We start from the raw sequence: 17,514 nt of genomic DNA on the forward strand, positions 1-17,514 counted from the left end.
TGTTAATTGCAGCATTATTTACAATGGCCAAATTATGGAAGCAGCCCAAGTGCCCATCGATTGATGAATGGATAAAGAAGATGTGGTATATTTAACAATGGAATATTACTCGGTCATTAAAAAGACTGAGATCTTGCCATTCGCAATAAAATGGATGGATCTAGAGGGCATAATGCTAAGTGAAGTTAGTTAGCCAGAGAAAGACAAATACCATATGATTTCATTTATATGTGAAATTTAAGAAGCAAAACAAGGCATCTGGCTGTCTCAGTCAGAAGAGCTTGTGACTCTTGATCTTGGGGTCATGGGTTTGAGCCCCGTGTTGGTGTTGAATTACTTAAATAAATTTAGGGGCTCCTGGGTGGCTCAGTCGGTTGAGCATCCAACTTGAGCTTAGCTCAGATCTTGATATCAGGGTCTTGAATTCAAACCCCAAGCTGGGCTCACACTAGGCCTGGAGTCTACCTAAAAACCAAAACAAAAAACCCCCAGAAACACATGGCTCTTTCTAGAGGCAAGAATTCGGTAGAAGGATATAGTTTCTGGCTAGGCAGTCACAATGCTATACTCTGGAAAGGAGAGAACCAAATTTTTAGTGGATAGGGAGCTGACCTCCCACAAATTAAACAGAAAAATATATATAAGTAATGGGAATTTGCAGTTCTCTCCTGTACCTTTGAAGCCCTTTCCCTAATTATTGGTTTTGACTCACCAGAATGGGTGGATATGTCAGGATGCTCTCCTTGGACTTGAGATGAGGGCCCTTCCTCACCTGATTCGATTTGGGGAAAGGGAAGAACAGGCAGGGTCTCTTTTTAAATAACTACTTTCTTCCCTGTTTTGATAAAAATACTTTTCAGACCGAGCAATCACTAACTGCTGGCTTTTAGTGTTGTTGTTTTTTAACAAGGAAATTGAAAAGCTGGATCACTGCTCTTTGCTTGCCTGCGTGAGAGCAGGCAGAGAATGGACGGAAGAGAGTAGGAGGCTGGAACGAATGCTTGTGCAGTGGGACCTTTGCTTCATTCAAATATCGCTTCACTCGAGTAACAGCATGTGGGAAGTGGGCAGTTTGCCCGCACAGTGCGACAGGTATTGCCTGATGCAGAGACAGAGGCTGGAGCAGCCACTCGGGGGGCAGGCGGGGGCAATAAAACCGGTTTTATGGAAGAAGCCATCTTTGTTAAAAACCAAACCTAACCAAACATGAAATTCTCCAACAGCAGATTCAGCACCGACCACACTCTCCTCACATTCGTTCAGCACAAAAGCCCCATGCACTCTCAGTCCAGAATGAGCCCCAGGAACTCAAACGGTCCTATGTGTAGAACGTGGACTTCTGTGATTGAGGATGATCAGTGTCTTGCACTAACAGCTGACAATCTACTCAGACATAGTGACCCTGATCAAACAATCCACATAGATGGGGGTCTGGTTTACACAAAAAGGAGGGGATTCCTCACCATTCGAAATAATTCATTCCCTACTAAAAATTATTTTAACCGAACCTGACTCATGGTGGATTTAAAATAAAGTGCAGTTCCTAGTCAACTGGTCAAGGGTACAGCAATTATGTGAAGTGAGGCACCCTATTATACTGTTAGGCTCTCAGCAACTCCCTGGGCTCCAAGGGCTCCGGGCAGCCCAGCTGTCACTGCCACAAACAGGTGGTGTAAAACAATAGCTCCACTGAACCGACGTGCTTTCCAAACCCTCTAACAAGCCAAGCTTCAGCCAGAGTTCCTATGAGCGGCACCACTCCACACCAGCGCCCACAGCCCATGGAGCCCTGGCCGCTCCTCCTGCTCCTGGGGCTCTGCTCAGGTAAGTGCCAGGGCTGAGGGGCTCTCCTGAGATGCGGAAGCCCCCAGGCCAGTACCTGGCTTCTCTGATGGGAATACAGAAGGGGAGGGCGTGGTCAGCCTGACTGTCAGAATACTCTGTCTGTTTCTCACTCTTGTTGGCTTGATTTGGTTTGTGGATAAAGATTCCTGATTTGTGTTATCCAAGTAAATGGGAGCTGTGTGCTCAAAGCCTACAAAGTAGACGTGCAGGTCTCTCCCTCCATCAGTGCCTGGCATCAGACTTGCCCATATGATCAAATTCAGTACCCTTACCATCCTCCTCCCGGAGCAGCTTTCATATTTGAACAACTGTAAGCACTTGGAGAGGTATCTTATAAGTATAGACAATTTGGTTAACAAGTCCTTTTACTGCTCTGGGAGAATTCTGATAATGAAGAGGATTGATTGGCAGCCACATGTGCTGGAGAGAGAAACCTAGTAATAATTATAACTAAACTCTTTCCGTAAGAGATTCAATATTTGGCCATTTTTTTTAACCTCTGAAGGTAAAAACAAAAAGTCCCTATGAGTGTATTTCTGCCTATTTTTTTACTAGGTTTGGGTTCAAATTGAAGTGATAAAACCTTGCACAGCCCTTGACCTGCATTCACCCCTGGAATGTGTCACAACACAGCAGCTGAAACGCTAGCCTTAATCCCAAACTTCCGGTAGGGGGAAGTAGGAGATGCCTGCTGATTGCTTCACATAAAAGCTTACCGGTGATATCATCCCAACTGAGAAATGAGACGGCTGACATTCTGTGATTTGTCTTCTCTAATATTGCTCTGACAAACATAGGCCTTCTGGGAAAAAAGGTTAATGTTTTTCAATAGCAGAGTTCAGGGAATTAGCCTAACCTCAGATAAATTACAGTCTGTGGAATTTGGACTTGATCCAACCCAAACTGGCCTGGTGGTGGTGGTGGTGGGGACGGTGACGCTGTGTGTGTGCACACGTGCGTGCATGTGTATATGCGCCTGCAAACTCCACACTCAGTGGAAATCCTCAAATGTGAAAATCCTTAGGTCACCTCTTAGGACACCGAAGGCCCCTGAAAATGCATGTTTACCTATCTAAAACAGCATGTGATATATATTTAGGTCAAAGCTAGAGTTTCCTGGCATCAATTCCCATAGGAGTTCAGAGAAATTTAGAGCTAGATGAAGCAAGTCCTACAACTTAAATTTGTTATTATAGGAAAACTGAGGCTGAAAGACATGAACTGACCTGCCTGAGGTCACTTAATTTATAAATGTTGGAATGTGATCAGTTGGAGACTCTATTTACTGTGGGCCTCATTAGAAAACACAGCCTGAAAGTGTCAAAGGTAGCAAAAGATACGGCACCAGGTTGAGATAAGAATTACATAAAGTAACTAGTAACATTTCAGAACTTTTGCCCAATCTATCGCACTGTTCCTCCATAAAAATGCAAATTGAAGGGTGCCTTGAGGGGGGCTCGGTCAGTTAAGGTGTGACGTCAGCTCAGGTCATGATCTCACAGTTTCTGGGTTTGAGCCCCGCATTGGTCTCTGTGCTGACAGCCTGGATTCTGTCGCCCTCTCTCTCTGTCTGTCCTCTGCTCTTGCTGTCTCTCTCAAAAATAAGTAAACACTAAAAAAATTTTAAGAAATGCAAATGGACCCAGTATAGTACAAAAAGAACACTTTGAAATTGTGGCTGGGTTCCCCTAGTTAGAATCAGTTCTTTGTGGCCAAAATTCTCATTCACATCAGGGACACAATGATCTCTGTTCGACTTGCATAGCACTTTTCATTACAACATTTTCCTCTCTTCCATCTCCAGAATCCCAAGTACTTCACTGCCACCTTTCTTACGAATTACTTTGCAGCTTGTTCCTAGCTTTTTGTGTAAATGACAAATTTACACAAATTTGATTTACCCAAATCAACCTTCCTGAGGGTAGAGAGACAAGATTCATATCTGATTCATCTCTGAATATCTCAAAACAATGCTTTACATACGGCAAGTGCTCAACAAATACTTAATGAATGAGTTAATGTTATCACCATCTGAATAAAGATTACCCATATGATTTTGCTGAAAAGATTTTTGATATTTATTTGTGTGTATGTTTATTAATTTATGCCCTGTCTTTTTAAGAAAGTATCTACTGTGATTCATTGATTCCATGAAGAACTGGTCCAATTATACAGATCACATTGGAGTTGGGAACAGAATCACAGAAATCTGACTTCAAGTCCTGTATGCTCTCTGTTACACTGACCTGCTTTGGGAAGAAAAAAAGAAACAAACAATGAACCCAATCTAAGAAATGGAGACCCCCTTATAAATTCCTTAGAAATGCGTTATTGAAGGAATAAAGTCTCTTATTTTTCGTGAGATTGAGAGAGGAAGCTGATGTCACTGGAGCGCTGATTGGCCTGTCTACCCCGTCCTTGCCTTCTCCCCGGTGGACCATAGAGTTGGCCTGCGTAGTTTTCCTGCTACGTAATGTAGACCATCTGCTCTATCTATTGCTTTCTAGTAAGTTCTTCCTGTCAAAGAGGAATAAACAGTCACTTAAAGCAGCCCAGCCAGTGCCAAAGAAACAGCTTCAAACTCTGTAGCCAAGGCACTCAGTGCCCTATGACAGTGCCCTACTCATGAGCCAGGAGGGGCCCAGGATACACAGGTGTGGAAGACAGATGATTGTTATGTCCTAGGTGCTCAATGGGGTGACAGCAAACTGGGTCTTTGGACAACGTGCTCCCTTGAAGGGTCCTCGAATGCATGTGGTTTGGGCAAGCTGGTTTGTGTAAGTGCTGCATGGATGGTTTGGGGTTCAGAAAATTTGGGATATTAGAAATGAGGTAGGCTAGGTCAGGGGCTCCATACATAGAATCCAGGAAGGTCATAATGAAGACTTTAATGAGCGACACTGAAAGCTTCAAACATCCAAATGGAAATGATTCATTTACCATTAGGGAGGTGGCAAAGAGCACAGACACTGGGGTCAGATCGCCTGCATCTATAATCCCACTTCCGACTAGCTGGGAACCATGAATACATGCTTCAACTGTCTGAATGTCCATTTTCTCACTTGTAAACTAGGGGTAAAGACTTATCTCATAGGATTATTATAAGGACTCAATGAGATAGTACAAATACAGGGCCTTCAATGACGCTCTACTGACAAAATACACATTTTTGTGGGGATGAAAGTGTTTCAATGTCATTGATTATTTCAAGCTGATCAAAAGTTCTGGATGAGAAATAGTGCTGGGGAGCATGGGTGCTGGGCTTAATCCTGGCTCCACCGTTTATGAAATCTGGACAACTCACTCAGCCTCTCTATGGTTCAATTTCCTCCTCTGTAAAGTGAAGACAAGAACAGTGCCTGCCTACCCCACCCAGTTATGAGAAATGGAAGAGTCAATATGTACAAAGCACATTGAAGAGTGTCTGCCACATAACAAATTAGATGTGTCAGTGATTATTTTTATTAATTAATAAAAATAGAAAAAGTAATACTTTATACTTAACAATTATTTGGTTGACAAACTTTTTCAAACCTGGGATTCAAGGAGAAAAATAATAACCTGTCTTGGAGGCAATAGGTTAGTTAACATTACTAGGGAAAAGGAAAGCATCTCAGTCATGCAATTTTTGAAGTCCTCGAGGCCCAGGGAGAAGGTATGTTGGCTTCAGGAATAACCTGCGGAAAGGGGAGATAGGGTGACATGGCTTAGGGCAAATGGATCGTGTGTCTGCTTCCTCTCCTAACCCTGAACTGGCAATCCCCACTCAACATAAGGCTTAAGTTACAAAGATCCTTCTTTATAAGGCACTTGCCAGAACTTGGAACGCTTTTTCTCATAGGAAGAATGGTGGGGGCATTTCGGCAGTTTTTAAGACAGCCCGCAGCACGCTCGTGACCTACGAGTTAGTGCCGGAGCGCAGTGCAGAGTGACAGGGCTCCTTCCAAGCCCTGCCCCAGCCGCAGGACCCTGGACAAGTCTTCCAGCCTCTCAGACCTCATGTGAAAATGACTATCCACCTGGCTCATCACAGGCTGGTGAAAACTGCAGAACACTGGCTATCAAAAGGCTGTGGGGTCCAAGACTGGCAGATACCATTGCTCATCACCCTGAGGGAAAACGCAGTAAAGATTCCTAGGAGTCACTTCAGCCCCAGACAGGAGGAGCTCCAAACCCAGGTCAGAAAAGCACATAGTGTTTACTTAGTGTTAACTCAACAGGACCATGTGCCCGCCAGCAGTAATTTTTTTAATTACAAGAAAATACACCTTACATAAAATTTGCCACAGAAAAGTACACAACACATAAAATTACCATTTTAAAGTGTATGACTTCGTGACAATAAGGACATTCCAGAACATTTTCATCATCCCACAAGGAAACCCTATACCCATTGGCAGTTATTCTCCCTTCTCCTGTCTCCTCAGCCCCTGCTAACCACTGGCTCTATGGATTTTGGATTTACCTCTTCTGAATATTTCATATAAATGGAATCATACAGTATGTGCCCCCTTGTGTCCAATTTCTCTCACTTTGCACACTTTTAGGGCTCATCCATGTTGTTGCATAAATCAACACTTCATTAATTTTTATGGGTGAATAATATTCCATGTATATGCCACAATTTGTTCATCCACTTATCCACTGATGGAATTCGGGAGGTCTCCATCTTTTGGCTATTACATATAGTGCTGCCGTGGACACTAGTGTACAAGGTTGTGTGTGGACAGTTCTCTGGGGGATATACCTAGGAGTGGAATCACTAGGTCATATGGTCACTCTGCACGCAACTTGTGTGAAGAACTGCCAAATGGTCAAACAGTGCCAAAACAGTGGCTGCACCGTGGCCCAATCTCACCAGTCCTCACCCTTTTCAGTTTTGTGAGTTCCGCCCGTCCCGGTGGGTATGAACTGGCATCAGTTTTCGGCTGAGATCGGAGGCCAGCCAACCTTAGATTTCATCACCCCATGAGTAGAGTCTGAAATACGAAGACTGGCTTTTGTGTGGACTTTTCTTCCTATGTGCGTGCAACAACAAACCTGATGCAGCCAGAGGCTGCACTGAGGAATGTCATCTGTTCAGAGTACAAGTGTCAGGATAATCTGGCACGTCCCACTGGGAAGGGACCGCACCAGCAGCTGTGAGTGGGAAAGAACTTAGGCTGATAAAAAGCTGCATTGGGAGCCCTTCGACAAGGGGCCTGCGTGCCTCCCATTAGCTGGTCATGCCTCAGTTACTCATGCGAGTGTTTGTAGAGGGTGGGGGCAGAATCTGACGGCGTGTCATTTGCTGTCTCAGCCGGCCTTGTCCTGGGCTCCGAACATGAGACCCGCCTGGTGGCGCAGCTGTTTGAAGATTACAACAGTGTGGTTCGGCCGGTGGAAGACCACCGCGAGGCTGTGGAGGTCACCGTGGGTCTGCAGCTGGTACAGCTCATCAATGTGGTGAGACGGCGGCACTCTGGCCCCCCCCATCCTGCGGCACCTTCCTTCTCCTCGCCTCCCTGCCCCTAAAGACGGCGTTTTATCTTCTTTCAGGATGAAGTAAATCAGATTGTGACAACCAATGTGCGACTGAAACAGGTATTCACCTAGATAATTGCATTGATGCTGTTGGTATTCACCCCGGAATTTAACCTGGGCTCAGAAGGAATCAATTTGGGTAACAAGGTTACATACCAACTTGGCGGAAGTAAACATTTTGGTGTGGTGAGATTATGGATCGTATTTGTGGGTATGTGTGAGTTTGTGTCTTACTTTGTGCTTTGTGTGTATTAGTTTGCGAGGCTACCTACCACAAAGTCAGAAGCTAGGTGGCTTAAACAACAAATTTATTCTCTTGCAGTTCTTGAGGCCAAAAGTCCAAAATCGCGGTATCAGCAGAACTGGCTCCTTCTAAGCGCTGTGAGGGAGAGTCTGCTCCAGGCCTGCCTCTTCTGCATGTAGTTGGCCACCATCATGTTCACATGGCATTCTTCTTGAATATGTTTGTCTTCACATGTCCCCTTCATTACAGACACCAGTCATGTTGGATTAGGGCCTCTCTGAATGACCTAATTCTAACCTAATTACCTCAAGAAAGACTATCTCCAAATGAAGTTATATTATGAGGTATTGGAAACTAGGACTTCAACATATGAATTCTGAGGGAGACCGTTCAATTCATAATATTGTGTCATCTGAATTTGCTGCATTGCGCATATATTACTTTTAGAATATAGGAAAAAATAGAACACTTTTAAAAAATGATGTTGCCTGCTACAATAAGGTCATTCTCCTTTCCTGGGGAGGGCAGGATGACATGGTAGATGTGCTACCACCCAGGGGCGTGACTTGCAGTACCTTTGTTTTCTCATCTGTAAAATGGGACCAATAATCACTTTTCCCTCATAGGACTCTTGTGAAGACTACAAGACGAATATGGGTAAAATGCCTGAAACAGTGTCTGCATATAGTCATTACTATAGTGGCATTTGCTATTATTGTTTACTAAAGTGAAAGCTGAATTCTGAATCAAGCGTCTTTTACTGGAGCACAATTCCTGTCCATATCTGAATCATCATACCCATCAAAACTCTTAGATTTTTAAAACATGTTCTTAGCTCTTTTTATTAGCAAAATGTTGTCTTCGTGTTTTAGCAATGGGTAGATTACAACCTAAAATGGAATCCAGAAGACTATGGCGGTGTGAAAAAAATTCACATTCCTTCGGAAAAGATCTGGCACCCAGACCTCGTTCTCTATAACAAGTAAGCAAAACAGACCGGCTGGGGAGGGCAGCATTCCTGGGGCAGGCGGAGCCCGAGCCGAGCAGAAGGGCCGCCCCTCTCGGTATGCTTCTCCCCGCTGTTCACATTAAATAACCCTTAAAAACTGAGAGCCAAGTTGACGTGCTAGGGGCGCCATGTGGTGTCTCATGTTATGAATAGAAACAATTATCAGAGCCAAATTGGATCCGGGCTGTGGGGTGGGGACATTTAATCCCTGAGAGCTCCTGAAGGGTGTATGGCAACTATCCAAGGAACCCAAATTCCTATAATTGAGTTACTTGGAATTAAATGTCCTTCCTACCAATAGGTCCGAACCTCCCGGGGATGTTATCCATCACATCGTCACTGTATCCCAAGGCGTCACGTGCTGCCGATGGCCTGGGATGCCTGCGTAGCCCATCCACCGGGCTCCGTGACAGACGGCACGTTGTGAAATTATAATGTGATTCAAGACACTCTGGTTTAATGACAGGTTCATTATCATATGCCCTTCATTTGTCAGGAAATGCTCATTTCAAAGAGCATCCTTCCCAGGCTGGAGCGTCCGCCATCGCCCGAGAGGATCTGCGGCCTGACATTCCATGGCATGTGTCATCGTGAGCAGGCCGTGCCTTCTCGAGACTGACCAGGGAGGGTGGCAGGGGTGTGTGAACGGAAATGACACCCTTAAGGCTGGCCCTCCTACTTTGATTTCCTACTACATATTTCCCAATTGCACCTGAGATTCAAGGTTGTGGCGAATTATCCAATCGTTTGGGTAACCTTTTTGGACAAATATGCTGATAGAACAGAGTGTCTTGTGTTAGTAAGTTTTTCTTTCAGCAAGAATTGAAGAGAAGCAATTAAAATCTGCTCCTTCTTTTGACAAACTGGCTCAGGAACACTCTAGTTCGGGGAGAACCCTGTTTTACTTGCTGATAGAGATAGATCTAGATGATCCTGTGTCCTTCTGTTCTTTGGGTCTCTTTTGGGAGGATCCAAAACTGCATGGTTTTCTGGATAGAGCCCTACCTCAAATCCCATGGAGAACTCAGAAGGAAGAAAATCTCCTAAGAATGAAGTAAGGCACAAATATATGCCATATGTCCCCGAAAGCCCACCAAGGCAGACCCCACCCACTAGTTCAACATCTATTCTAAATGCCTTTGACCAAGGCTGCAGAACACAGGCCATTCAGGTTCAAGTGGACTGCCCACTGAATAAGGCCTGCAAAAGTGGCTTGTTACTTTTAATATCCACCATATTGGAGTCCTGTAATGTGGAATTAGTGCCAACATTTGAAAATTTTAAAATATCACTTTAGGGGCATCTGGGTGGCTCGGTGGGTTAAGTATCTGACTTCTGCTCAGGTCATGATCTCATGGTTCATGAGTTTGAACCCCACATCGGGCTCTGGGCTGACAGCTCAGAGCCTGGAGCCTGCTTCAGATTCTGTGTCTCCCTCTCTCTCTGCCCCTTGCCCACTCATGCTCTGTCTCTCAAAACTAAATAAATGTTTAAAAAATTAAGAATAAATAAAAATTAAAAAAATAAAAACATCACATTAAACTCTGGAGTTTTAGTCCCTCTAGAAAAATCCAGCATTCAAAAATATGGAAGCACTGGATTAAAAATCTAGCCAGCTTCCGAGGAAAACCCCAAATATCTGGCAGCTTTGGGCCTTCACTCACACAGGGAAGCCACCGCAAAGCGGAGTGTCACCTTCCTTGGAGGAGAAAGGGCTTTGCCTCACCCTTCATGCCTCCCGGGCCTGCCTCGTTGTGGGGGCATGTGAGCTTGCAGCCCGCCCTGTCGAGTTCTAAACAGTTCTGAAACGGATACCAGAGTCCTTCTTAACCTGCCTGCCCCTGGACCTGTTTTTATTTTAAATTCCTGCGTTTTTTTCATAGTTAACTTTTAAGATATATTGGGGAAGGGATAGATGGAAATTAACATTACAACACTACTGAGGACTGGGAAGAAAAATAATCTGGTATACAGTGTTACCTATTACTTCCTTAAAACTAGATTCCTAGATTCTTCCCCAGATATTTTGATTTAGGGCTTCAGATGGTGCTCAGAAACCTATATTTTAAACAAGCACCCGAGTGGTTCTTATTCTCAGACAAATCTGGGAAACACTGCCATGGATAAAACGTGACACTGTCCCAATGAAAGCGTCTATAATTAGCACCTGAATAATTAACAGCTGTCTCCTGCTAACATCCCTGAGCAGAACCGAAGGCTCATCCGTCACTTGGAGTCATGTTCCTCTTTGATCCCAATTGTAGTGCAGATGGTGACTTTGCCATTGTCAAGTTCACCAAAGTGCTCCTGGACCACACTGGCCACATCACGTGGACACCTCCGGCCATCTTCAAAAGCTACTGTGAGATCATCGTCACCCACTTTCCCTTTGATGAACAGAACTGCAGCATGAAGCTGGGTACCTGGACCTATGACGGCTCTGTGGTGGTCATCAACCCGGTAGGTGCTGACCTTGTGTGATGCAGCTCGATTCCGGAAACACGAATTCAGGTGTCCAACCCTGCCCCTCCAGAATCACAGGCACTCATTTAAACTTTGTGGTCATCCACTTCAATGGTTCTCAGTATGGGGAAGGTTCTTGATATGTGCCCAGGAGAACCACCTGGGAGCTTACACAAATTCCTGTGCCCAGTCTCAGTCCTAGGAATTTTGGCTCAATCAGTCTGGGCAGTGGGACTAAGGGCCAATATGTTTTTCAGTGCCCAGGTGACTCGAACGTGTGTCAACATGGAGGGTCCCCATAGTCCAAACCCCCTTATTTTATAGGAAAGGACTCCATGGCCCAAACTGGAAGCGGCTGCCCTGGGTCCTGTCCTGGGTATATGAAAGCACCACAATCTGTTGCTTTATTACAGCTGATTTTGAAACCCACTCCTCCTCGGGGATGAGTCTGGGTTTTCAAAGTGTCATTGCATCTTCTCAGGAAAGCGACCAACCAGACCTAAGCAACTTCATGGAAAGCGGAGAGTGGGTGATCAAGGAGGCCCGGGGCTGGAAGCACAATGTGACCTATGCCTGCTGCCTCACCACCCCCTACCTGGACATCACCTACCACTTTGTCATGCAGCGCCTGCCCCTCTACTTCATCGTCAACGTCATCATTCCCTGCCTGCTCTTCTCCTTCCTAACTGGCCTGGTGTTCTACCTGCCCACAGACTCAGGTGGGTGCGGGGGCCACGGCTGCTGCCGCAGACAGAGCTCGTGCCGCTCTTTGGGGGAAAAATAGAAATAAGCACGGGCTAGTAAACAAGTACGGGCAGACAGGCCCAAATCATCATGGCTGGGAGGACGCACTTACTGACAGGCCATGTTCAGTAGTGAGTCGCTGGTGGGGGGAGCTCACAGCTTGAGCGGACTACGGAGCAGGCAGAGTTGACCCTGGCCCTGGAGGTGCACAGACACAGCTCAGTCTAGTCAAAGTGAATCACCATCAATGCTTACTTGCTGAACACCTACTATGTGCCTGGAGACGTGCTGGGTAAGGCTTGGTCACCCCTCATGCCACTTCCTCTATGAAGCCACTTGCTATATCCTGACTAAGCTGGGTCTTGCCTCTTCTTAAAAAATGTTTTTTTATGTTTATTTTTGAGAGAGAGACAGAGTATGAGTGGGGGAGGGGCAGAGAGAGAGAGAGGGAGACAGAATCTGAAGCAGGCTCCAGGCTCCGAGCTGTCAGCACAGAGCCTGACACGGGGCTCAAACCCACAGACTGTGAGATCATGACCTGAGCTGAAGGCAGACACTCAAACGACTGAGCCACCCAGGTGCCCCCCAAGTTTTGCCTCTTTTGCTCACTGCTTGCCACTTGAAAATAGCTTTTGCATGTCTGTTTTCAAGATGGCACTATCTTTTTACACAAGACCATACTTCCCACGTGGCAATTCTTTCTCACATATCAGCCCGGGCAACTTCCTTACTTCCTACTGAGTGACCACATCTGTGACATAATTTCAACATCAACAATCCTCAGAAAAGGGGAAGCGGGTACACAAGTGACTTCGAGAAGTCGCTGCTCATAAACAATTTAGGGCAGACAAGTAGGGACAAGGAAAGGTGGTACAGACAGTCCCCAAACTTATGACAGGGAACAGTTATATCAAAATTATACAAGCACACACACACATCTAAGCTCAACTTTCTAACAAGGAAAAAAATATTATGCATTCACTCATTTAACATAGATTTGTTGAACAATTGTTATGTGGCAGGGATACAGTAGAGAATAAGGCAGAATTTGCCCCACAGAAAGCACCTTGTTCTTACACTGTATTAATTTTTAAACAAGTGGTCACAAACACAGTTTGTTTCTGACTTTCTAACAAAGGAAGCTTAGTAAAGTGAAGAGAATACTAGTTAGGGCAATATGGAAACTCGTCAGAGTTTATTTAAATGTGAGATGGTTTATGCTTGGAAAGCAGAACAGTGAAAATCCTTGATAAATGTTACCTATTATTATTATTATTACTCAAGAAATTTGAGGGGCACCTGGGTGGCTCCGTCAGTTAAGTGTCCGACTTTGGCTCAGGTCATGATCTCACAGTTTGTGGGTTTGAGCCCCATGTCAGGCTCTGTGCTGACAGCTCGGAGCCTGGAGCCTGCTTCCGATTCTGTGTCTCCCTCTCTCTCTCTGCTCCTCCCCTGATCATACTGTCTCTCTCTGTCTCTCAAAAATTAATAAATGTTAAAAAAATTCTTTAATTGATGTAATTTGGTCGATATTTCATATTTACATTTTTCTTTCCTCTTTTTCACTTAAACAGTTACCCATCATTTTTTTTTAGTTTATTTATTTTGAGAGAGTATGAGCAGAGGAGAAGCGAGAGAGAGGGAGAGAGAGGATCCCAAGTAGGCTCAATGCCATCAGCTCACAAACTGTGAGATTATGACGGGAGACGAAATCAAGAGTCAAATGTTCAACTGACTGAGCCACCCAGGCGCTCCCTCTTTTTCGGTTTAAAGACTCTCCTACCCTCCTATCCACTAGGTAGACTTTTCCTCACTAGGTAGAATCGATCATTTCTTGTTCGCATCTGCTCCTAGCATCTGGGAGCACTCAGTATGGGGAAAAGTTCCGTACTGCAGAACAGGACAACAACACAAGAGTCTCCCAAGACAAACAGCAAGACCAGCCCCACGGAAAGTCCCTCCCCAAGGCTCTCTAACTGCATCTGATGTGGTCAGTCCCACAAAAATATTCCAGTGCCGTTCAGTCCCCGCCCTCCTTGTTTACCATATCAAGACTCGAACGGGAATTGTTCACCCTGACATTATAGGACCTGGTGAGAAGAAGTTGGGGCAGGGAAATCCCTGGTCCCGTAGTATGAAAGACAAAACCCGAAAAAACCCAATTGTCCTCGAAATGAATGTGAAAAGCTCACTGAGTGGTCTCGCAGCTCACTCCCACACTGAGAGGAGGAACATGCACTTCTGGGTTGCCCTCCATCTGCTGGGTCACGCAGAGGTCAGGCTGCAGCTCAGCTCTGTAAGGTTGCCGATGTTCTGCTGCAGACCGAAAAATTGCTGCCCGGGTCTAACTTGTCACTCAGCTTGTGTCCTTGATTCCCTGAGTTCCACCAAGCAGCTAATGCTGGGGCAGGAGAGAAAGCAGCCGTTGGCTGCCTGGCGGCCTCTAATGGGACTGCCATTGTCAGCAGAGTTAAGGTGCTAAGGTCTCAGAGGATGAAATTCTGCCCCTAAAATGTCCCCAGCTGCATGTGGGCCCCATGGCTCTCACCCGTGGATTTTGTGGCATATTAGTCTGCTGGAGCTGCCATAACAAAGTTCCACAGACCCAGTGGCTGAAACAAGAGGAATTTTGTCCACACGGTTCTGGAGGTCATGGTGTCAGCAGGTCCGGTTTCCTCTGAGGCTTCTCTCCTTGGCTTGTAGATGGCCGTCTCCCTCTGGGTCTTTCCTTTCTGTGTGTGTCTGTGTCCTAATCTCCTTCTTTTTTTTTTTAAGTTTATTTTGAGAGACAGCACAAGGTGGGGAGGGGCACAGAGAGAAAGAGAGGGAGAGAGGGGATCCCAAGCAGGCTCCACACTGTCAACACAGAGTCAGATGCTGGGCTCAAACTCATGAACCAGGAGATCACGACCTAAGCAAAAGTCAGACGCTTGACTGGCTGAGCCACCCAGGTGCCCCCTAATCTCCTTCTTCTATCAGGACACCAGTCATATTGGAGGAGGGCCCTCCCTAATGAACTCATTCTGACTTAACTGCCTCTTGACAGGCCTCATCTCCAATACAGTCACTGAGGTGCTGAGTCTGAGGACTCCCACGAAGGGAATGGCAGTTCATCCCATAGCATGTAATGGTTGTATTCCTTCTTCATTTTATCCAGGAGAGAAGATGACTCTGAGCATCTCTGTCTTGCTGTCCTTGACCGTGTTCCTCCTGGTCATCGTGGAGCTAATCCCTTCCACCTCCAGTGCCGTGCCCTTGATCGGGAAATACATGCTGTTCACCATGGTGTTTGTCATCGTGTCCATCATCATCACGGTCATTGTCATCAACACACACCACCGCTCCCCTAGCACCCACGTCATGCCTGACTGGGTGCGCAAGGTGAGCGAGCGAGGCCCCTCACCTCTGCATGGGGTGGCCCTGCCCTCAAGAACATGTCTGCCTCCATGGGGCCAGTGGAATTCTGGGTAATGCATGTGGGCACTTAGGAACTGTTCTTTCCGGGGATTTTTAGGGGATTTCTGGAAGGAACTTTCTTCTAGCCTCCTTCTAGGGATAAATAATACCTATAGCCTCCCCAGACACAAAAGAAAACCAGAATTAACAAAGCCCACTCCAAATTCAAGTTTCAAGAATCTCTTTGATTAGAAAAGGTGAATGAACCCCTTTTTATTCAGATTCTGTTAAATTCTTGAGATTTCTGTTTGTAGGTCTTCCACCCTGTGAACAGACTGCTTATTTTTTGCTAGTAAAATCATCTGCTGAGAATAGAATAAGGGCTAGAGATAGAGGGGATGCTTGACAAGTAATTGTCAAAAAGTGAGTTTTCGTGAGGAACTTGGTCCAAATATTTGCATTATTGAAATTTAAAATGTGTTAGCATTTCAAATATGTCCGTTTTTAAATAAAACTTCACAGAGACACTAACGTCCAGGGTCTTTTCTGTAGAATGTAAAAGATTTGTCATGAACTAACTACTGCTTGCAATATATTCTTTTGGGAGGATAATCAGTCCCTGTATCTATAAAGACTTGTATGACTCCTGGCAACACCTATGTTGCATTTGTTTAGGAATAAGAAACGGGGAGAAAAAATCAGTGTAAGTATTTTAGAGGCTGGACCCTATATATATATATATATATATATATATATAATATATATGTACATATATATTGGTTTTTTTAAGCCAGAAGGGCTTTTCCTTTAACTGTATTATCCCACTAACACAAGGCTTTGCAAGAAGCGAGTTCCCTGAAGGCTGGAGGCTTAAGCTTCATCGGTTTCTCCTGGAGCCCAACAGCTGCACACAGGCTCCCTCCAGTGGCGAATTCGTCACATTACAGAATCATCTCTATTAACCACAGTCATGTGACAGGCCACAAGGAATTTTTGAGGAATTCTAGTATAGTCCTTGTCTTTTAAGGACAAAGATGCTAAGGTCCAGAGATGCTGGCTGACTTGCTTAAAGTCACACTGCTAAGTCAAAGTCAGAGTCTGATACTCGCACCACAGGCAATAATTCATCCATGGATTTCTTTTTCATGTTAGGTTTTTATCGACACTATCCCAAATATCATGTTCTTCTCCACAATGAAAAGACCATCCAGAGAAAAACAAGACAAAAAGATTTTTACAGAAGACATTGATATCTCTGACATTTCTGGGAAGCCGGGGCCTCCACCCATGGGCTTCCACTCTCCCCTGATCAAACACCCCGAGGTAAAAAGCGCCATTGAAGGAATCAAATACATCGCGGAGACCATGAAGTCAGACCAGGAGTCCAATAACGTAAGCTTCATGACTTGAAACCCCCACCTCCGGCTTTAAATGATCAAATATTTGAACGTACAAGGACGGAGTTGTCTTGACGAGGAGGCTGGCATTCCAGAAGCAGCTGCTGACTTAAGATGTGCATTGGGGACCACCTCTAGGCCACCTTAGTGAGCCATCACATTGTGAATAATCTATTTGAACAGTAAAGCTCACAATGCCAGCCAAGGGATGTTGAGGGCTTCGAGTGGGCCATAATTGATGCATAGCATGAACAGTGTTGAGTCCAATAACCATCTTAAGGAAATTCTAACACTTTTCTCTCCCCCAGGCGGCTGAGGAGTGGAAGTACGTTGCAATGGTGATGGATCACATTCTCCTTGGAGTCTTCATGCTTATCTGTATCATTGGAACCCTGGCTGTGTTTGCAGGTCGGCTCATTGAATTAAATCAGCAGGGATGAGCAGAGCTGAGCCCACCAGCAGGGAAAGGCAGGGAAGACAGGAAGATGTGTCTATTTTGATACAGCTCACTTATCAAACATCTAATTTTCTGTATTTATGATTAATGATAATGATTTATATTTACATAACATTATGGCCTCAAGTATTTTCACATCACTTCTCCCTTTAATCCTGCTCTGGCTGCCTGGAGAGTGAAACCCTTTTTAGTAAATGAAATGGAATCACTAACAAGATGTATTCACATCCAAAGGCGTCTGGAAGAGTTTTGCCCAGAATAACTGAGGTTTTCTGTTGGTTTGTTTTTTAATTTTTTCAAGCAAAGAATGTATCCCTTGCCTGAAAGTCAGTTTTGTACCTACAACTAAAACCCATCTGCCAGTCCCCAAAAGATAAGGCATTTGATTCAGCGAGAAAGGAAGCTGTAGAAAGGCAACATGTAAGTTCTGGAATGG

At 45.0% G+C, this 17,514-nt stretch overlaps 1 protein-coding gene across 1 annotated transcript; it reads left to right on the plus strand.

Annotated features, from left to right (window-relative positions):
* The first annotated feature begins 1,781 nt into the window (after positions 1-1,781).
* On the plus strand, positions 1,782-17,061 carry CHRNA1 (cholinergic receptor nicotinic alpha 1 subunit). Its single transcript, XM_029932975.1, has 9 exons — positions 1,782-1,824; positions 7,145-7,290; positions 7,384-7,428; positions 8,485-8,594; positions 10,886-11,081; positions 11,566-11,803; positions 14,986-15,209; positions 16,377-16,616; positions 16,930-17,061. Exons 1-9 carry the CDS (start codon positions 1,782-1,784, stop codon positions 17,059-17,061), a joined length of 1,374 nt encoding a protein of 457 aa, XP_029788835.1.
* Positions 17,062-17,514: the final 453 nt, after the last annotated feature.

The sequence above is a fragment of the Suricata suricatta genome, chromosome 3 (assembly GCF_006229205.1).
Source record: "Suricata suricatta isolate VVHF042 chromosome 3, meerkat_22Aug2017_6uvM2_HiC, whole genome shotgun sequence".
Lineage (NCBI taxonomy): Eukaryota > Metazoa > Chordata > Mammalia > Carnivora > Herpestidae > Suricata > Suricata suricatta.

What these genes read in the sequence shown, in the direction of transcription:
- CHRNA1 (XM_029932975.1), top strand. Translation starts at nt 1,782, where the DNA reads ATGGAGCCCTGGCCGCTCCTCCTGCTCCTGGGGCTCTGCTCAG. An exon ending in GACCTCGTTCTCTATAACAA is followed by an intron (nt 8,595 to 10,885) that starts GTAAGCAAAACA and finishes TCCCAATTGTAG; the next exon opens with TGCAGATGGTGACTTTGCCA. An exon ending in CTACCTGCCCACAGACTCAG is followed by an intron (nt 11,804 to 14,985) that starts GTGGGTGCGGGG and finishes CATTTTATCCAG; the next exon opens with GAGAGAAGATGACTCTGAGC.